Source organism: Molossus molossus, unplaced genomic scaffold, assembly GCF_014108415.1.
Source record: "Molossus molossus isolate mMolMol1 unplaced genomic scaffold, mMolMol1.p scaffold_m16_p_14, whole genome shotgun sequence".
NCBI classification, from domain to species: Eukaryota; Metazoa; Chordata; class Mammalia; order Chiroptera; family Molossidae; genus Molossus; species Molossus molossus.
This window is the reverse complement of record NW_023425349.1, coordinates 69,769,340-69,791,187: the sequence shown is the minus strand read 5'-3', so window position 1 is coordinate 69,791,187 and position 21,848 is coordinate 69,769,340. Positions and strand designations below refer to the sequence as shown.

Here is a 21,848-nt window from a genome sequence, read left to right as displayed (position 1 = left end):
CTTTCAATCTCAACTTCCTAATAAGAATAAAGCTCCTTATTTTGTGATGACCTGAAAGATAGTGTGATATATTGGCCATCTATCCACATGACAGTGACCTAGATACTGACAAATCAGTACCCATTGTTGCCCTGGCAGTTCAGATATTTCTGTTCTTCACACCCTTGCTCGACTACAGGGCAAGTAGGATCATTTGAAATGGAATTTGAGCCCAAGATGCTCTGATTCTGGCCTTTTCATCCTTCTCCCTCTGTTGACTGTCCTTCATGTTAAGTGATGCGGGTTGTTCCTCATGACCGAGGAGGTGTTCAGAAATGATCAGCATGAATCAGGCAGACGCAGAATAGAAAGAAAACAGGAAAAAGCTTAGGGAACAAAAGGCAGAAAGTTTGCGGAGGAAAGAATCAATCCTCATCCAGCTTTCCTTCCCAATTTCTAATTCAACTTCTAGTGCCAATTCTGGGGAATTTGGCTTTGCTTTTCTGCAATGAAGTCAGTAGTGTCCTTACAGGTATTGTTTCTGGAGTTGGATTCAGATGCGGGAACATTGTACATACAGGGTGGGGCAAAAGTGGGTTTACAGTTGTTAGTATGGAAAATAATACAATTAGTAAATAAGAATACAAGAATAAACTCTCTTTTGCACACATACAACTGTACACCTACTTTTGCCCCACCCTGTATATTTGTCTGTACTATGGAGCCTCCTGGTATTAAATGTGAGGAAGAGTTATTTCAGAGATTCCTTGGCTAGTGTTGTATTCTAACCAAGTGCAAATTGGTGTTCGCTTTTGCCTAAATTTTACCTCAAAATGTGGTAGAGAACAGGATGGCCCAATAAGTGTTCAGTGTTTATACAGTGTAACTGAAAAGCAAGAACAGTTTGTTTCATCTTGCTTGTGGTCTAGGGCTCTAAACACACACACACACACATTCACACACACACACACACACACACACACAGGCAGAGGCCATCAACACTGTAAGCATACAAAGTAAGAGACACAAACACAGATGTAACAATCATAATGTTTACTGAGTACCTATTATGTGCCTAGCACTGGGCATATGTATAACTGGGTATGTATATGTACAGAAAGAGCAACCAACAGAAGAAAAGGCTTTCCTGCAACCAGATGTGCCAGAATAGAAACAAAAGCCTCATAGATGGAAGCCAGCTGGCCAGGAGATTGAATGTTAATTTATGCTGGTCTAGCTGACCCCAGTGGCTTCTTTTCAAAACAAGGACAAGTCCATGTATTCAACTGAGATTAAAATCACTAAAAATAAATAGTCCTTGGAGCCAGACTGTCTTGGGTTCAAATCCCAGCTCCACTACTTATGAAATGAATCTAGCATCACCGTGCTTCGATTTCAACATTTGTAAAATTGGGACAGTAACCTCAAAGGGTTATTGTATGAATAAATGAACACCTGTAAAGCAATTAACAGTTCCTAGCTCAAAGCAAGTGCTCATTAAATGTTCATGATGATGATGGTTTCTCCATTGGCCTGGATGTGATGGGAGAAAGGGTGTCATCAGGTGCTTACTCTCTGCAGCTATTCACCCCAAAGCAGTGCTTTTCAAATTGTACAGCTGTGAGCCACAGATCCTTAGTTTCTTGAAACTTCTCTAGCAGAGAACACTTTGGCCAGGCAGAGATGTTTAGGTGGGAGTGAGGACCACTCTGGAACTCTGCCATAATTGCACATTAAATACTAAAAATCCAGATTATGCAAAACCATGCAAACTACATGCTCCAACAATTAGGAAACCGCCCTCCTAATCACAGGCATCCATCATTCCTCTGTTCATTCATTCATCAGTTTATCATGTGTTGAGTGCCTATTATGTTCTTGGAATTGTAGAGAAAATAAAACTTTCTTAAACATCTGTCCTTGAGGAAGATTAATGTAATGCAGAAGCAATGTGGAAAAACACGTAGCTAATTCTAATACACAGAAGCTAGGGCTGAGATACAGTACTATGTGTAGGAAACTATGGAGGTGGTGAAGGGGGTCATCTGCCCTAGCTTCCTGTAAGAAAGGGTAGGATTAGGCAGACAAAGTGAGTCAGAAGGCCCCAGGCAAATTTGTAAACAGCAAGTAATTGGGTACTGAAGGCCAGAGCTCAGAGGGTGATGTTGGGGCATGGCAAGAGATGAAGTGAGAGGGACAGGGAGCTGTCAGGTGTTCTATATCATTCTAAGGCATTTGGAACTTATCCTCAATTGATGGCAAGCCAGTATAAGAACTTTAAGTATGAGTGCAACATTCTTTAAATAACCCTTTAAATAACCTGGGTTCAAATCCCAGCTCTACCACTTGGTACGTTTGAGACCTTGAGCAAATTAACCTAATGGCTCTGGGCTCAATTTCAATGGCTCTGTTAATAACTTTTTAAAAGCCATTTGTAATAACCCTTTAAAAAAATGTAAAAGCCACTGGCTGTAATTTACCAACCTCTCGTCTAGAAAAGTCAAAGGACAGAGTTAGGAGGCTGTTGCAACCATCTAGAACTGACAAAAGCAAAGTAGAGGCAGTGAAAACAGAGAAAAGTGGAGGATGAAGGAGCCATGGAGAAGCTGGAACAGCTTCAAAATATTTTGGCTCGGGAAGCTGACATATTGGTGTTTACTCGGCTGAGCTAGGGTTTCAGGAGTCTGGTTTCAGCTATATGGAGTCGACCTATTTGTGGAGCATCTGGGTCGGGATGTGCAGTAGACAGTTATGCATATGAGTCAGGAGAGAGACTTGGTCTGGTGCTAGATACGTGAGAATCACTGGCACACAGGGGGATGTTTGGGCCATAGGAATCATTCGTGTTTATAAAGGAAGACTCCTAGGAAGGTAGGCAACATTCTCTTTAATTCACAAGGACGACTGAGAAGAAATAACCAGAGAAGTAGGGAGCAAAGCAAGTGTGCGTGGTTACTGAAGTGGCAAGAACTTGTTTTTGGAAGACACGCTTAGCCTGTGTAGAATGCTGCTGACAAGCCAGATTAGATAAGGAATATTTCGAAAGACAACTTACTTTTTAAAAAATAAATAAGAAATAATGTTTTGGGGAGGGGGTAAGGTTTTTGTTTTTCCAAAAGTGTATGTTGCATATAGCCTTAGAATACAAGGTGGGTAAAGAGAAGCCAATTCTATAATGAACTGAATAAAAATGTTAAGTAGGACTTGAAGAAATTCATAATTAACAGCCTCTGTGTGTGTGTGTGTGTGTGTGTGTGTGTGTGTGTGTGTGGTGTACCTAAGATAGTCTTTTATATGTGAAATATTTCTAGGGCAGCCATGCTCAACCTTCTTCATCTCATGGCACACATAAACTAATTACTAAAATTCTGCATCACACCAAAAATATATTATAGCTTTTGCTGAGCAGACTAAAAAATAGGTATAATTTTGATTCATTCACATTGGATGGCTATTGATGCGTTGGCTGTTGTCATTTTTTTATTTGACAACCCAAGGGAAAAGAGGTCAGGTAAATAGTCAGGTACTGCATTTTAAAAAATTTCTTGTGGCAAACTAGTTGAAAATCTCTATCCTAGCATATAAGTTGGCTACTTTAGGACAATAAGAACAACCTTTCAAGCCATTCAGGCACCATAACATACAGACCCATTAAGTGAGGCTAGAATACTTCTCTTCTAATGGGCATCTTCCAATTCTTTTAAAATAATGAATAGTAAGTGTATAATTCTACTCTGAGGTTCACCTTCCTCCCTTTCTCTCTGTGAGCACTTCTTAAAGGTGGTCACTGAATCTCAGATCTCAGAAGCACCTGTTTAAAATGCAAATTATGGGGCTCTGAATAGAACGAATTTCTGGGGCAGGGTGGTAGGGTGCAGGGTCAGCATTTCTGACAGGCTCCTGGTAATATGATGCACACTATTTGAGAATCCCTCCCCTATCCACTATTACAAGCTTAGAAGTTTAAAGAGAAGTATTCTGCCCACTGGAGTTTAATACAAACATGGGACCTAAGTTGTTTTTCCTACCCCAGCACTTGTGTGTTTCTTAGGATGGTGACCCCGCCTTATTTATCATCTCGCCATCTGGTCCTATCACTGTGTCTAATGCCCGGCAGATATTTGTGGAGTTGAAGGGATGACTGCAAAGGCGCCCTTACTAACTGCTTCCCCCACACCACCCCCTACTGCCCAGCCTCCACTCATGCTCCTCTATGCTCACCACACCACAAAACAGCCAGCATGAGTCGATAAAAATGGCAATTAGATAATTTAAAAATAAAGTATAGTTTTAGAGAGAAGGAGGAAATGAGAAGAGAGAAACATCAATGTGAGAGCACAACATGGATCAGCTGCCTCTTGCACACCCCCTCTAGAGGATCAAGCCTAAACCTGGGCATGTGCCTAACCAGGAATCGAACCAGCAACCTTTCCGTGCATGGGAGGATGCCCAACCAACTGAGCCGTATCGGCCAAGGCCAATTAGGCCATTTTACTTTCCTGTCTAATATCCTCTAAAATGTCCCTGTGGCACTCAGAGTAAATCGTAAGTCCTACCTTAATCTGTCTTGCTGGCTCAGGCTGTTTAGAGAATCCTTGAGTACACTGCAGAGTCCTACAGACCAACAGCTGAATCTCGCAGACTCTTTCAGAAAGAGTGATTTGGGTACTAAGCAAAAACAGACTAACTGAACTATAAACTGGGCATTTCAGCACTTCTCTGTTTGAAAAGAAAAAGGCATTTTCTGAACGGCTCCCAAACCCAGTGATGATGACAAGCAATGAAACCCAACACAAAAGAGGTCACCAACAGCCCATAGCAAAGCAGTCCCAGCGGTGGCTCCGTGCCTCCTGCGTGCTCTGTGCAGATACGCTCACTTTCTTTTCTCAAAAAGGACTGGGTGAACTGTATAGAAACTAAACCTCAGCCATATTTCTTACTGGCTATTGAAGTAAAATGGAAAAATTAGGATGTCAGAGATCAGAAATGGAAAACTCTTATTTTTCTCTACCTCGTGCCATCGACCTGCATCGAAAAGCTCCGTCAAGGCCAGATCTAGAGAAAGTCTTGACGGTGGCAAAAGTTGTGAAACTATCTGTCCACACGCCTCAGGTGCTTTCCCTCTCAGTGCTGCCTCCGCCTCCCTCCCACGATGTCCTGGAGACTGAGATGCAGAATCTGCCCTGTGCTGTCCCAGGCCCAACACCTTCAGGATTGTTAGCGCCTGGCCGCCCTGTGCCTCTTTCTAGCAAGATCCTGCTGAAACTTTATCTGCAAGTCATGAGGGACAGACTCCATTAAAGTGAAAATTAAAAGACAAAAGTAGTGTTTCTAAGTCATATTTCAAGAATTATTGGTATTCCTGAGATTACTAGGCCAAAAAATTATTCATTGATCAAAGGAATACTTGGAAAACACTCGTAACTATGTTGTCTGCTTGGAAAGTCACAATGCACACTGGAATGCTTAAAAGGTTGAAAAAAAGGAAAAACCAAAATAATTTTCAATTGGGGGATAGTTAAATGCATTCAAGAACAGTAATCAGCTGTTTATAAAAGATGATATAAATTTCTACATGCTATTCTGAAATGTTTCCTAGACATGTTTGTGAATAAAAATTAAATCAAATTTCTAAACACGAGTAATAGCCCATTAAAACCCCAAAGTCTATGTGTGTATGTTTTATATACAATACAATAATATACATAAAAATTCCAAAAGGATGTATACCAAATTATTAAGAGGGACAGCCTCTGGGGGATAGGATTGGGGGTGGAAGGAGACGTGCATTTTTACTTTATAGATTTAGGTATTATTTGAATTGTTTTATAGCCCCTTTACTACTTTTATAATAAAAAACAAGCACTATATTAAAAAATAGAAGTAAAATCCGGCAGTAAATACATCTGTTTAGCTTTAAGTGAGCACGTCCCAAACCCATGTGATCAAGGAACCCGTTTTGTGTAACAACTTGTGCAACAGATTTTGAAGTTACTGCACTCAGACTCTCCACCTCCCTGTCAGCACATGGGGTTCGCCCTCTGTGACCTTCTGTACATGAGTTAAGGGGGTAGCAGGGACCTCAGAGATGATCTGGGACACTGCCCTCACTTGTTGAAATGAAGGAACTAAGGTCATGAAAAGAGAATGACCTTGGCAAGATCTGCCTAAAGCCCCCAACCCTTACCTTGCACATTCCACATTGTTCCTCTAACCACCAGGTGACCTCTGAATTTCATTACAAATTCATTAAATTAAAAGAAAATCTCCAGCACTCCAGGGAATTGTCAGGACCTCTGAGTAAGGCCTGGCCTCAATGTGTTCCCTGCAGTCCCAGGCAGAGCGCAGGGGAGTCCTAAGGACCCCTCCCTTTCTTCTACAGCTTTTTAGGAGGAGACAGGACGGGACCCTGGACATAGTTGGTAGAAAACAGCAAGGGTCTTTAGGCAACTTGTGGTCCCTGGTGAAGTGCAGATACATAGAAGATCCAGCTTCCTCAAACAGCATGGGCTTGAGTGGGGCACAGCTGGCTCTGACTCTGACCTCGTGAGTCTGCCTTTCCCTAGCTATCTAACACTGTTCAGTTCCTTACGTCTGGGAGCCCCTGTTTCCTCACCTCTGCTCACCCCTGAAATAGGCTTAACAGCTTGTTTGTCACACCTTGTGGAAGACGTGAACTAATTGGTGGCTACGATTTGCTAGCATATGGGCCCAGTGGATGCAATTAGTCAAGAAATGTGAATTCCCACCTTTTCCCTCACACAGCCACCTACCACTCCCTTCAGTCCGAATGGTACCAATCCTGGGCAATAAGCCCAGGGGATATGAATAAAATGGTACCTACATTTGAGAAACTGGCTGGCTGGTGAAAGAGATTATATAATTTGGGTGCAATAGGTGTGACCGGTGCAATGATGGAGGTGAGTCCCAGTGCACCACCCACCTGAGCACCAGGGCGCCGCTCCCTGCTGGCACCCATCAGCCCGGGGGCCTGGTACTGGAGCTGCCTCTCAGGGTCCCAGTGGCCTCAAGGGGACTTACTGTCACTTTGGCTTGAGCTGAACGTTTGTTGTCAAGATTTCTGGCAAAAATTGCAGGGATCCTAGCAGCTAAGCTGATCAAGGAAAGTACGAGCTGGGGTGGACCAAACTGCACACAAGCGAGACGGGAGGAGCACAGGCTCTCAAGCCACAATGTGCCCAGACCGTGCCTGGAGCTGCTGCGGGGGTCCCACAGGTGTGCCTCGGCTTTCTCATCAACGCTGTGGTAACAACAGCAGCCCCGACCCCGCAGGGCTTTTGTTGTTGTTGAAAATTAAATAAGATAATACCTTTGAAACACTGAGCACACTGGTCTGATATATAGTAAGGGCACACCAAAAAACACAGCATTGTTAGTGAAGCCATTTGGTCTGTAAGTACTAAGGCTGAGAAGCAAAATTATTGACAATTTAAAGGCACCAAAGATGTGGGCAGGATGGACCACATCACTTTTGTTCACCAAATCACAGAAGAGTAGACAGAACTACTCTTTGGAATCACAGAAACGTGATATCAAATCCTCAGTCTGGCTCTTACTAACATAATCTTGGGAGAGTTGCGGAACCTTGATTTTCTATGCAAAACTGGAGGATAATGTCAATCTTGTGACTGTCAGAAGAACAAACGCAGTTTCATAGAAATAAACCTGGCTCATCGCCTGGCACAGTCAATCCTGGCTTCTTTCCTTTCTTACCCAAATCCAGTAAACCAGAGAAGACGGGCAACCAAATAATAGTGTTTAGAAGTATATTGAATAAAAAGTTAAAAGGAGGACTCTGGACTAGAGGACCTTAAAGGTTCCTCTCCCATTCCTAGTCTGTGATCCTTCAAGTGACTGTGTTATTTTTGTCACATATCTTGTCTCTATCACCTAATAAATATGATCTTTAGCAAGTCACTTGACTTTGTTTCCTCTTCTCTAAAATGTGGATAAAAATTGTCCCCACTTCTCAGGGCTCTTATTGAAATTCGGTGAGATAATGTCCATGAAGAGTTTACACTTGCCTGGCAGAGGGTCACTACTCATTACTGCCAGGCATCATGGCTGCTGTCAGGGCCACCATAAAGCTTAAATGAGACAATGTATGTAGAAAGCAGGGCACAGTGTTTGGCACACAGGTAGTGTCCAAAAAATGGTGTTTTTATTATTACTTCTAATACCCCTCTTGATTTTACATTACCAATGGCTATGGCCCAAGGAGACCAGTAAGTAATACATGCTGTCATGCCAGTAATGACACATCAAAACAGAGACACCAAGAGATATTAGGAGAACTAATCACACGTCCAACCAGGAATAGAAGCTTTCTGGAACAAAAAGCCTTGTCCGACCTGGACAGAGGGCAGGCTCACCCACGAGGAGTGGTGGGTGCTGGCTGCTCTCTCCCCAGCCCTGGGGACGCACATGGAGTCAATGTCTGGATGTGTAAGAGCTCATCTCACAAAGTGGTAATGTAATAAGTAATGCCTGATCCTGAAACTGTTGCTTTCTGCTTCAAGTTCAAAGCTCTCCAGTGAGTATCTCATTAATCGTTGGGATCCTTTGGGGATGAGGGTGGGTAGGCATTGTCGCTATGACCTTATAAAGATGAGAGTGTACAGGTTAGAGAAATTAAATATCTTGTCTTTGCTCCAACAGTCTGTCAGTGCTGACAGAGGGCTTGAACCCCAGGGTGTGATCCCAGATCCCAGGGCTCTAAGTGCTGTCCTTGGAAACGCCTTGAAAGAAGAGTGAATAGGGTGCCTTGGAAGGGTGTGGCCCTTTGACCCCGCCCTCCCCAGCAAGGCTCACCTCTCACTGAACTGTACTTCTTCTCCGTTCCTGGCCCAGCTGATGGTGGGTCGGGGGTTGCCTATGGCCTCACAGTGCAGAAGCACACTCAGTGTCCCGCTGGCCAGGGCCACCGTCTGCCCAAGGTGGGTGACCACTTCGGAGGCGGAGAGCTGCTGGGCAGCTGAGATCTTCCGTAAGATGGTGGGCTTGCGGTGTGGCCGGCGGGAGCCACCCGCCACCTCCCCAGAGGAGGAGGTCCGCAGCAAGCTGGTGAAGCTGGACACCGGCTTACGAGGGGGGATGGCCACGGGGGGGATCCTCTGCTCAGAGGGCTTGAGGAGCGTGTCCTGGTGCTCCACGTGGCTGCGAAAGATCTCCTGGGCCAGCTGGGCCACCAGGTGCTTGCTGTAGACATCACGAAGCTCCTCCGGCTGCTGGGACAGGTTGCGGAGGATGTCGTCCAGGCGCTGCTGCTCGGTCACAATGGTGAAGGGCAGGTGCAGGAGGGCCTGCTCAGCATTCTGGTCCTCCTCCGAGGACGTGTTCCTTTCGGTGGAGTCCTGGACCTCCCACGAGGCCAGGAGCTCTCCGGGCCAGCCCCCCTGCTCTAGCAGCCGTGACACAAGGTCGTCATAGTGGCTCCCAGGGTCCGCAGCGAGGCCCCGCTTCTCAGCCTTGCTGCCGTTGGCGAAGATTCCGTTCTGGTGTTTGTGGGTCTGCAGGGCCTCCTTGGGGTTGGCCTTCCTCACCCGGAGGGCCTCTTCCTCGCTCCTCAGGCTCATGGGCCGGGCCACGAGCTTCTGGTTGCCTCCGATGAGCTTAATGACAAACTGCTCCCGGGCTGGCCCTGCGGAGCAGGTGTAGATGCCCGCATCCGAGGGCTTGAGGCGGTGGATCTTCAAGTAGCCGAAAGGGGCCACGGTGACGTGGGCGGAGCTGGTCAGGTGCTGGCCGTCCTTCTCCCAGGTGATGAGCGGCTTGCGGAAGCGCCGCGTGGGGCACCGCAGCACCACCGCGGTCTTGGGGAGCAGGTAAGCGAACCCGCCCACCACGAAGTGCAGCTTCCTCTGCCTGCGGGTCTGGATGTAGATCTTCCTGGCAGCCTCAATGTGCGGGCTGTGCTTTGTGGACGGCCGCCCGGGCCCTGGGACAGAGGAGAGCAGAGAAAAAGGAGAGTGAGATGCAGCGACAAGAAAGAGGGGGGGAAGCGGCAGCAGAGAGGAGGGGAAGAAAGAGCTTCAGCGTTGATCTGGGCCAGGGTTTTGAGTGACTGCCTTGTGTTTCCCGGAGGAAGTGGCTCCCGGCCGTGGACCATGTGGCTGCAGCCAGGATCTCAAACTGGAGAACAAATGAGCTGCGGTGGGGCAGCCTGCGCTCACCCTGCTGGGACTTTCTGCCCCGCAGAAGCTGAGATGCAGGGTTCTAGATGGAGGGGACCCCAGGGGAGAAAGGCAGTTCCTCTCATTAAAAGGACTTTAGAAAGTCAGTATCATCAAAAAGAGGCAGAGAGGACAGAGGGAAGGAGAATGTCCTCCTTGCAATGTTTCTCCTCTGCACCCTGCAGCGCACCAGGGCCCTCATGGGCGCAGGCGAGGGGCCTAGAAATGTTAGGACTCCAGGGATTAATACAGAGAACAAATCTGTTGAGAGTAGTTTAAAACCCCAGAGTGGCTAACTTCAGACTTCATCAGCAATATGCTGCCTCCAGCTCCCAGATCTCCTTATGCCCTCAAGGGAACTTTACTTTCCCTCTTGCAAACTGTTTTTCCAGGAGAGAAGAGAATTTCACCTGGTCAAGTGTAATTAAGATTCCTTTTCCATCAACAGCTGAGCTCACCAGCCTGCTGCTCTCCAGGACCCAACAATCTCCCACTGGCCTGGGCTTAGGGACGGTTACTGGGTCCTTCCACGTGGGTCTCATCTCCCCATCCCCAGAGCTCTGAGGTACTCACTTGCACAGGTTGCCAGCATACAGGGCCTGATCGATGAGGAGAAGGGCAGGGGAGGGCACAGGGAGGAATTGACAATGGCCGAGGCCCCGGTTTTCAGCACCTTCCTGCAAATGGCACTCCGAGTCTGCGTGCCCTCGCCACAGCTCGTGGAACACTGAGGGGAGAGAAAGGCCAAGTGCGTGTAAATGCAGGGAACTATAGGCTAACGGGCTTTGTACGAGTTCTCACGCTCACCAGGATATGAGAAAAGTTGTTTGAAAAAGCAATAGCCAGAGAGAGAGAGAGAGAGAGAGAGAGAGAGAGAGAGAGATTTACTCGATAATGTGAAAAGACACATCCACATTGCAGCCACATTCTACTCCAACACTTTCTACTGTAAGGTTTCCTGTAGTCGTTTCACCTGGGCTTTAGAGTTACAGAGTTAGAGAGTCCTGTGTTCAAATCCAGCTCAGTATTTCATTATTTGGCAAGTTACATTTTCTGAGGCTGTTTCCACTTCTTGTGCTTATTTTGCAAGGTTGGAAATTACACGAGACACTGTATTTTAAATGTCACACACAGAAATGACATTCAATGCGAATTCCTTTCTCCTTCACAAATAAATTACAATATTTTGATGTCAAGCATCAGATAATTGTTATATATGTAATTTGTCTGAGGTGGGGTGCTAGATGCTCTAGAAAAAATGTGTGCAAGATGGTTCCTAATGTCAATTTGAAAAACTCCAAATGTATTGTTAAAATGAAATAGTACATTAGGGAAATACAAATCAAAACCACAGCGACATATCACTTCATATTCATTAGAATAGCCATATTAAAAACAGGCAGTAATAAATAATGGTAAGGATGTGGAAAAATTAGAGCCTTCATACATTGCTGGTAGGAACGTAAAATAGAATAGCCCTCTTGGAAAACAGTTTCTAGTTTCTTAAAAAGTTACATATAAATTTACCATAAGACCCAGCAATTTCACTCCTAGGTGTCTAACCAAGAGAAATGAAAACATACATCCACACCAAGACTTGTAAGTGAATATTCATAGCAGCACATTCATAACAGACATAAAGGGGAAACAACTCAAATGTCCATTAACTGGTAAACGGATAAACAAAATGTGGTATATCTATACAATGGAATATTATTCTATCATAAAAAGGAATTTAGTTCTATGTGCTACAACATGGTTTAAACCTTGAAAATATTATACTAAATTAAATTTTATAGTATTCAAATTATACCTCAGTGAAGCCGTTTAAAGAGTTAAATAGCAATAAAAATTTTAGTAAAACTACAAAACTAAAAGACAAGTGAAGTATTATAAAATTAATTCTAACAACTGTTGAATGCTTATGGCACACTAGGGATTTCCTGACCTAGGTCTTGAAGATGGGTGGAGCACGGACAGGGTAAAGAACCAGGGATACGCACGGGAGTCAGGGAAATGCCCTGAACAAAGGTAGACCAGTTCAGCGCAGAAGTCCAAGGCAGGGTTGGGGGCAGAGCTAAACCTCCTTGAGCAGAAGGATCACATTGAGAGTGTCAGGAGTTCAAGAAATAGTTTGGGGCCAGACACTGGAGACTTTTAATTTTCAGACTGGAGGTTTGGAATTGGTCCATAAAGCAATGAGGAGCCATGGAAGGAAGGAGTGAAATGATGAAAGAGGTGTTTTGAGAAGGTTAATCTGGCAACAGTGTCTGGGAGGGATGGGAGCGGGAGACGGATGGCAGGCAGGGCTATCAGTTAAGGAAGCTGCCACGGTAGTTCAGGCTGGAGATGATAAAGGCCTGAACTAGGGTCATGGCAGTGTGCCATGCTAACTTGAAAAATGACAGTAAAACCCCAAAAATATTATCTTTTCAAGTATCATATGCTCACCCATTGAAATAAACTATTCCATGCAAAGTTCTATGATATACACTATCCTGAAAGACATTTAAAATGCAAAAAACGGGGATGAGAGTCAAACCCATTGGTTTTGTTCCCTGATGATTATAGATTCCAGATTCCACTCATCCTTTATTTTATTGTAAATGACAGCATCAAATCCAGGGATCAGGTAGAATAGAGGTAAAGAGCCTGGAAATTTTGCAAGCATGGTCATTTTAGTGCTGCTAAGTAAAAAAATGGAAAAAGAGACTGCATGTCAGAAGATCGATTTATGATTTCAGTGAAGTTTAGTTTTTCCTCTAGGCTCCATTTCTGTATCTCTAAAACAGGGAAACTAAGCCAGAGCAGGGGTTTTCAAGCCGTGTTCTGTAACTATGTTAGGGGATTCAGGGCTTATGTGAACTGGAGACCCAACCATTGGAAATTTGGGACCCCTACATCTACTTCAACCAAAACAGCTCTGATTTGTTTTGTTATTCCTTACATGAGGATATTTTTTCCATTGATTTTTAGAGAGAATGGAAGGGAGGGAGGGGAGAGAGAGAGAAACATTGATGTGAGAGGGACACATCAATTGGTTACCTTCTGTATATACCCCGACCAGGGCCGCGGATCAAATCTACAACCCGGGTACCTGCCCTTGACCAGGAATCGAGCCCATGACTCCTCTGTGTGTGGCCAAATGCTCTAACCACTGAACAACACTGGCCAGGGCAAAAACAGCTCTAATTTGATCTGTTTTAGATATTTGGCTTCATAGTAACGTTTCAATTTAAAAATGAGTTCTGTGACATTAATTTTTTTTGTGTGTGACTTTAATTTTTAAAAGAACAACTAGGCTATAGGATCGTCTAAGTTTCTTCCTTCTAGCTTCAAAGTTTACTACTCTGACTTTAATTTCTTTTCTTTTTTTTTTTTGGAGGGGGACAACTTTCCTAAAAATATGATTTAAAAATATTTACTAGCCAACTCTTTCAAGAGATGGAAGGTTTTTTTCCTAAAAAATAAAAGAGGTAAGGCCTTTTAAAAAATTTTTTTTCTTTATTGATTTTAGAGAGAGGAAGGGAGTGGGAGAGAGAGATAGAAACATCAAAGAGGGAGAACATCGATTGGCTGCCTTCTGCATGCCCCCCCACTGGGGATTTGGCCTGGGCATGTGCCCTGGCCCAGAACCGAACCAGTGACCTCTTAGTACATGGGTTGATGCTCAACCACCGAGCCACATCAGCCAGGCAAGAGGTAAGGCCTTCTGAGTGTCCTATTCTCAAAAACAGAGTCTGAGAGTAATTTTATTTGAAGTGTTTAAACTTTTGGCTTAATTCCGTCTCTGAAGGATTCTGTGCAGTAACCATGAGATTGAGCCAGATAAAGGAGGATAAAAACACTCATAGATCATCCAGGGCTTTCTTTCTCCAAGGGGTCTTGTGTGTGTGTATGTGTGTGCACTCGAGTGTGTGGCGTGCACGTCTCATCTCAGCCATGGGGCCCAGAGAAAGGCTGTTTGGATGCCAGGGCCAACTGAAGCCTCAGTGAACACCCCAGGAGCACTTTCGTATGACACCAGCGTGCGCTTCACCCCGGTGAGTCATTGATTGCATCCTGCCATTCTCAGCCCCTCCCCAGTGTTTGGAATTTCCATTCATCAACCCAGGTAACTCAGAACCTAATAACATTCCTTGGACAAGACCTAACTATTCCAAGTTCCCAAAATGTAACTTCTTTCTCCTAGGAAGACTGGAGAGGCTGGGGAGGTCTACACCATGACCCCCATTCTAGGCAGTCAAGGTAAGTCCTTTCTTTTATTCTCTTTCTTCCTGACAATGAGCCAGGATAGAAGAGAATCATAACAATATTTAAAGTTAACTTTTGCTAGGCACAAAGCACTTTTTATATATAATTTAATTTAAGCCTTCTGATAACCATAAAGGTGGACACTGTTATCTCCAGTGTGCAGATAAATGAACTAAGGCCAAGAAAGGTTAAGTAATTAGCCCGAGGTTATTAGAGCCTTCATACATTGCTGATGGGAATGTAAAATAGTATAATCAGTAAATAGCAGAGTCAGCATTAGAACCTAAATTTGCCTGTCTTTCAGTCTCAACTCTTCAGCACACGTGACTCTGTTCTAAAGGGTAACAGGTCCCATGGGACCTCAGTTCCGCACTCTCCAGAGTGCCTAATCACAAGGGTCCCTCTTTCAAATCTTCAGACCAAAAGAACCTTTTCTGAATTCTGTGTCCCATATGCTCAGAGACTACAAAGTCCAGGATCATGGGAGGACAACTATAATCACCAGTCAGCATTCGATTCAAGGCAGACTATCACCGATGGACATAGGAGAACAATACCTTTTCCTATACACCCTGGGAGGAGGTCTCCATCTAGAGCTATTTACTTGGCAAATATATCAGGGCTCTTTCCTGCACTGCTATAATTATTATGATTTTTTCACATATAATACCTTACCCCAAATCATCATTTCATGGAAATATTGTCATTACCATGTTCATGTGTGCAGGTACACACACAAACACACACACACACACACACACACACACACACACACTTGAATATACACATGCTCATTCTACACACTTTTGACTGCCCAGAAGGCACTTGTACTGCTAAATTATAAAACCTATGATAATATAGGCTAACTCTCAATTGCAATGACTGTAGCAGGCCCCATCTGATGGAACTCTAAAAGGGTTGATAAGATGTGGGACAAGAATTCAAAGAACCTATGTTGATGGAGCTGCCGTGTTAATTTTCAGAGGCAGCTTTCCCCACACCATGGAAGCAAGAGTTCTGTGATGTATTTCAACCAGCAGCAGCCGCATCCTGTGAGTTGTATATCAAACAAAGAAGGCAATAGAATCAGCAAAGCCAATTCAAAAAAGGGGAGGGTCTTGAATCTGGTTTTGATGCATCACTTCAGGCCTAGTGATTGTGTTTTTGGCTAAGTTTGCTTGTGAGGCAATAACTGGGGTAGGCGGAGGGGCTTCTCTATGGAAGACACACGGCCTGTAGTAGGCAATTCAAAGAAGTGTAGGGGCTGTAAATGAATCAATTGAAGCTGGGTGTAAACGAATTAATTGATGCTGATGTTAGAATATGAATTATTTAGACATATAGATTAGTTGGAGATATATCCCCAACTTATGAGGCAAGTCAGGGATGGTGAGTGCTGATGCAATCACCTCCCTAAATGCAGGACAAGAGGGGAACTCAAGTTCTCTTGCTTGGAAATTGTTGAAGTTTTGGAGCCAGGAAACTGACAGTAAAGAGGTAAGATTTCTTTGGCCTTCTTTTCCTAATAAGTCATGCTCCTTATTGTCCAGTAACTTGGAAGAGAAGGACTCGGGAGGCTTGGCCCTTCCTGAGTAGAGACTAGAAACATCTGGGAGGAGGGGTGCAGAGAGGCCAGGAAGGCACGTGTGGAGATAGAGGAAGAAGAACCTTGTGTTCTGAGAAGAATCCTGGGCCCAAAGAGCTGGAGCAAGGCCTACTTCTGTGACATGAGGAACCCGTTTATCATTGCATGCTTTGGATTGTTGAATAAAGGCTGGCTTCTTAACTCACATCCCTGTAGACTAGTTAAAAGTTAAGTCACACACTATGGTATACATGGCTACAATAATACTGCTTCATAATGTTAGGATTGTTTTGTTCCGGTCTCGCCTTCTGTAGGTGTCTATTTGGGGTGCCTTCTTTCCCTCCTTATTTATGCCTCTTTTATCATCTCCTTCTGAGGACCATATACGTACCTCTGTCCAGTCAGAGAGAAGCCACTCGCTGGGACAGTCATCTTTCTTGCAGGCTTGCTGGGATGCCAGTTTTGAGGCTGAGCAGAAGGTCTCAGGAAGCTCCAGGAAGCTGCCATCAGCCATGCGCTGCTTGCAAAGAATCTCACGCTTTTGGACGCCGCCTCCACAGGTCCTGGAACACTGGGGAAGGAAGGAAAGTCAACCCAACGTAAGAAAGTGGCGTGTTTGAGTGCTAAGTTTTACCTTCTCTTTTGGCTCAGTAAAGAGTGGAAAGAAAAAAAAAAACAACACAGAAAAAGAAGAAAAACCAGGAACAGGTCCAAAGAATTTTGCTTCCTTAATCTCAAGTGTTTAACTAGAGCGTCCAGGAATTTCAAGAGCATTTAAATCTCAGAAAGTTGCTTCTAAATGAGGATTCGCAGCCACCCAAGACAACTGGTTTAAAGGTTAGTATAATAGAGTGTTAAGCATATTTATGACCCGGGGAAAATAATCTGTGCTGCTTCCTGAATGAACAAGAGAGAGCTCCTGCCATCGGTGTGAATCTGGAGGAATTAATCTGCAGAGAAGGCAGCCCTTTCTAAGTGTAAACACTCACTCGACCACCTTGGAGGGGCGTTCAATACGAGGCCTGGTTTTCTGAAGAACTGCCCTGGGATACTTTTCTTGTCGAAGTTGTGATTTCTTAGGGCAGTGGGAGCAAGAGCCACTGAAATTTGGGATACAAGAAAAATAACTTATTTCAGTGGTTTTCAGCTGGATCCCAAACATGCTGTCTACATGTAACTTAATAGTTATGCTCCACTTGCACGAGAAGAAAGGGAGGCCCCCAGCAGCACCGGGTGTTGGCTGTTATCCCAACTATTTGTCTCCTCCCTTGCAATAGCATAGGGTCCCCCCGACTTTTAGGTGGGCACATGACTTTTCAGCCTACAGACTAGATTTGCCCACCTCCCTTGAAGGTAGAAATGTCCAGGTGACCGCGTGTGGCTCCAGCCACAGCAGGGGCCTCTTAGAAGTCAGGGGTCTTTGCTCAGTGCACTGAAATCAGACTGCAAGGGACATTTGTTAGCTGAGGTTAGGATGGTGATCCATGTCCTTAAGTCCAGTCTGAATGCTGTTGTGGCCCAGTTGTCACCCCTTACTCAATGGTCCCAACCTTAAATACATTTTTATTTATTTTTTAATCCTTACCTGAGGATATTTTTTCCCCCATTTATCTTCAGATAGAATGGGAGAGAGAGAAAGAGAGAGAGAGGGAGGGAGGGAGGGAGGGAGGGAGGGAGGGAGGGGGAGAGAGAGAGAGAGAGAGAGAGAGAGAGAGAGAGAGAGAGAGAGAGGCCCTGACCAGGGTTGGGGACCAAACCACAACCAAGGTACATGCTCTTGACCGGAATCAAACCCAGCTCTTTGGTCCGAGGGCTGATGCTCTAACCACTGAGAAACCGGCCAGGACTTGAAAACATTTTTAAATTGCCTGGGTTTTTTTTTAAAATAAAATACTGATGCCTTACATTTTATCAGAAATTTAGTCATTAAATCAGGAACTCTGGGAGATGGGTTCCAGGCATCAGTTTTTTAAATTAAAAAAAGAATAATAATTTTACCATGTAATTCTGCAACCAGGGTTGAGAACCCTCTCTCAAAGAATGCCCCTCTACCATTTCCAATGGGAATAAGATAAACATAGAGGGGACATCTGGGGACCCGGAGAGGCTTCTGTTAGAACCAGTGATTGTTTGGCCCCCACTGGAGCAGAAGTGCCCTCATTTACAGTTGGGAATGGCTTGAGGTCACAGAGCTACTGAATAATGAAGTAAGAAAACTATGCATTTAGTCTTGTTAGGCCTTTTGACCCTAGAGCTTTCAAACCATCCAAGGCGTTGGTGAACAACCTTCATTGCATTCTAAATAAAAATAACGTTGAATTTTATTGAGTCCTATAGGGAAAAAAAACAATATTTTCTTATGGCTGGGTTCAACTACTTACTCACTGAATCAAAGAAGGCTAAGGATAGAGGAGAAACCACCCTATGAGGTCGGTCTTGCCTCCACCGTACAAATGGAGAAGCTGAGGCCAGACAGGTGAAGTGACTCAACTAAGGCCCCACGCCGAGCTCATGTTCTCTGGGCTGGGGTGGTGGACACAGCTGAAGAATGAGCCCAGGCTTGGTGTCCCTTTCCTGTGGTTGTAGGAACTGCTCTCTGCTTGCAGTGGAGGGTACTCTGACTGCTGCTTCATGCTGAGGGCCCAGGCTGTGTATGGCCCAAGCCTAAGAGCCTGATCTCCCCCAGACCCCTACTGGAAGGGCAGTGCTTTGAAATTCGATCTTTAGCCTCCACTCTGTCACTGTCCCTGACCAGTAGGGACCATGATATGATCCAGGTTGGGGACCAATATTCTAAAATAGCTCTCTGCATTGTGGAAGCTCTGGAAGTGTGTTCTCCCTATACCCTTTGATTTCTGAGCTGAAAGGCTACACTGAACTTCTAGGCTATGCCACAAGCTGGGGACTACATGCGGTAGTCTACAGCCAGTTGTTACCCATCACAGATTCAAACAGGTTTTTCCCAAGGACTTGCCTAGCATATCATTTAGTCTTTTTTTTTTTTTTTTTATCCTCACCCGAGGACATTTTTTTTTTCATTTTTTGTTCAGATAGAGTGGGAGGGAGAGAGAGGAAGAGAGAGAGAGAGAAACATCGATGTGAAAGGAACACATCGACTGGCTGCCACCCGCACAACCGACCAGGGCCGGGGACAAACTGCAACCGAGGTACGTGCCCTTAGCGGGAACCGAACCCGGGTCTCTCAGGACCGCAGGCCGACGCTCTAACCACTGAGCCAAACCGGCCAGGACTCATTTAGTCTTAATTAAGGAAAAATCTCTATGGCTTTGAGGCTTGTGATTCAAGCTGTGAGTGGCCCAGGTCTTTGGCTTCTCTGGCTCATTTTAGTGATTTCCTGGCCTTTTTATTTATCAGAGAAGCAAATTTTTATTTTAGTTCTTGTTTAGTAGTAGTTTAATGGACTCTTAAAGGATTTTACTTCTTGAATGCATTTGTACCCACACTGCTCTGCAAAGTGCCTTCTGTAAATATAAATCCTCAATAAATATTTGTGGAATTGAACTCAAGTTGTAGGTTGGGGGAAATTTAAATTAGCAGCTAAGATTTCCATGTACTTAGAATAATCCTTCTTGTTACTGAGGATGACTAAGGTTTTAAATTTGGGTTTATAGTCTTTTGCATGACTTCGAAGGTTCAGCCTTATCCTATTTTTGTCAAATTCTCACTTCTAACCAACTGGTTATTCTATTATCAGGTTCATTATAAGCTTCATTGTTCAGCCCATCTTCAGAACTTGTTTATAACTAGACAACAAACCATTACTGTTTCCTAAGGATTTGCCAGAGTTAGGGACTGTGTTCTCCAATTTTTTTTCATTTTGTGAATTATTCCATTTCTTTCACAAACTTAATATAATTTTGTTCAAATCATAGTTGCTTGAAAAAAACCCACAAGTTTATAATTAGTCAAACGTTTAAATCGTAAGCTTGGACCTCTTCCCTATCCTGACTCAACATGTTCCCTTAACTGCAAATAGGCATCTTGACCTAAATATGTCTCAAATGGAACCTGTGGTTCTGCCTCTCTAATATCACCTCAAATCTGCTGTCTTCTCGGTCTTCCCCACTCATTTAATGGTGCCATATCCAAGACCAACACTTAGGAAAAGTTCTTGATTTTTATTTTTTCTTACCACCTCTACCCTACCACCCAACCTATGAGCAAATACTTTCAGATTTGCCTCTAAAATAAGGAAGCTATACCTCCACAATAAATAATAAATTGGGATACCATCATCTCTTGCCTAGCCTACTACTAAGCTTCCTAACTTGTCTTCCAATTTCTAGTTTTCTCAGTTAGCTCCCAACAGGATATACATAGCATACTCTGTTGAAGAGAGCTCCTCTCTCCTTCTGAAGGTTTGCTGGAAACCTCACTGGTTGAACACAATTAGAAGCCAGAGGGTAGAGTCTATCTGGGTCAGCCTCCTGGACACAGTACAGAAGGTAGAGAGCGGATCTAGAGGAACAATGGAAGATACTAAACGTATCATTTTATTCCCCTACAGTCTATTCTCGACACGGTAGCAAGAGTGATGTTTTCTTTTTTTTTTTATCCTCACCTGAGGCCATTTTTCCATTTTTTGTTCAGATAGAGCGGGAGGGAGAGAGAGAGAGAGAAACATCGACGTGAAAGGGACATATCAAGTGGTTGCCACCCGCACGACCAACCAGGGCCGGGGACAAACTGCAACCGAGGTACATGCCCTTAGCGGGAACCAAACCCGGGTCTCTCTGGACCACAGGCCAACACTCTAACCGCTGAGCCAAACCGGCCAGGGCAGAGTGATGTTTTCAAAGCATAAATCAGCTCACATAATTCCCCTGTTTAAAAGCCTCCAATAGCTTTCCCTGATGATTAGAATAAAATTTCAACTCCTCTAACCTGGCCCTGCAAAGCCTACGTGTTCTCGTCCCCACCCCGATGAAACCTGGAGACCGTCCAACTCAAATCCTTCCAACATCATTCATTCCTTCAACACAAAGTTGTTACATGCCAAGCATGGGCCAAGCATGGTTCTAGGTTCCAGCAGTGAACGAGGAGCTCACACACCTCTCCAGTTGCGTCTCACACAACTTTCCTTCTTCCGTGCAGATTCCAGCCACACTGTTCCTCCAGTGCCAAGCTTGTGTCTTCACACAAGCAAGGGCCTTCACACTTGCTTTTCTGTCTGCCTGGACTGTTCTTCTCTTACATCTCCACGTGACTGAGAATTTCTAACCATTTAGGTTCAATTTCATTCTCACCTGCTTGGAGAGGCCAGCCCTCACCTCCTCGCTAGAGTAGGCAAAGCAGTCTCTGTCCTATTAACCTTAGTTTAGTTTATTTTTAAAATAGCTCTTTTAAGTAGCTCTCATCCCTTTCAGAAATTATAATCTACTAGCTCTAAAAAGGAAGCAATTTTGCTTCTCTTATAGCTAATGTTAGTGTTTGAGAATTGCATTAAAAACTTTCCTCAGCATGATACTGTTACATCTTTAATAAGAGACTTTAGGATTAGATGACTTCATCTCTAGTTTTTTTTTTCTTTTCATCCACATCCTTTCTCATTTTTTCCTCTTTAAAGTTAACGATTTGTTTGTTTCCCAGTAAAGAAACAGCCCAGGATATGAGCTAAACCGTAGAATGACATTTTATAACAGATGCTGGAGGTATGTGATGTTTTGGTGTGATCCATAAATATGTACCCTCTAGTGAAAATGCAGTGTATTTTTCTATGACAGATGTAATAGCTGGTTCATAAAATCATTATCCCCTAAACCTCAAAATGACATCAAACCACTTTTCTTCTAATCCTTTGATTATAACTCATACTC

General features: G+C 44.2%; 1 protein-coding gene across 1 annotated transcript in view; it reads right to left on the bottom strand.

The window, feature by feature from the left end:
- ADAMTSL1 (ADAMTS like 1) overlaps positions 1 to 21,848 on the bottom strand; it is a 696,807-nt gene that overhangs the window by 102,067 nt on the left and 572,892 nt on the right. The window contains exons 18-20 of the mRNA XM_036260364.1: positions 16,403 to 16,582; positions 10,746 to 10,899; positions 8,812 to 9,937 (exon numbers count right to left, since the gene is read on the bottom strand). Of these exons, the coding sequence (XP_036116257.1) occupies positions 8,812 to 9,937; positions 10,746 to 10,899; positions 16,403 to 16,582 (1,460 nt within the window). The remainder of the gene's footprint in view (positions 1 to 8,811; positions 9,938 to 10,745; positions 10,900 to 16,402; positions 16,583 to 21,848) is intronic.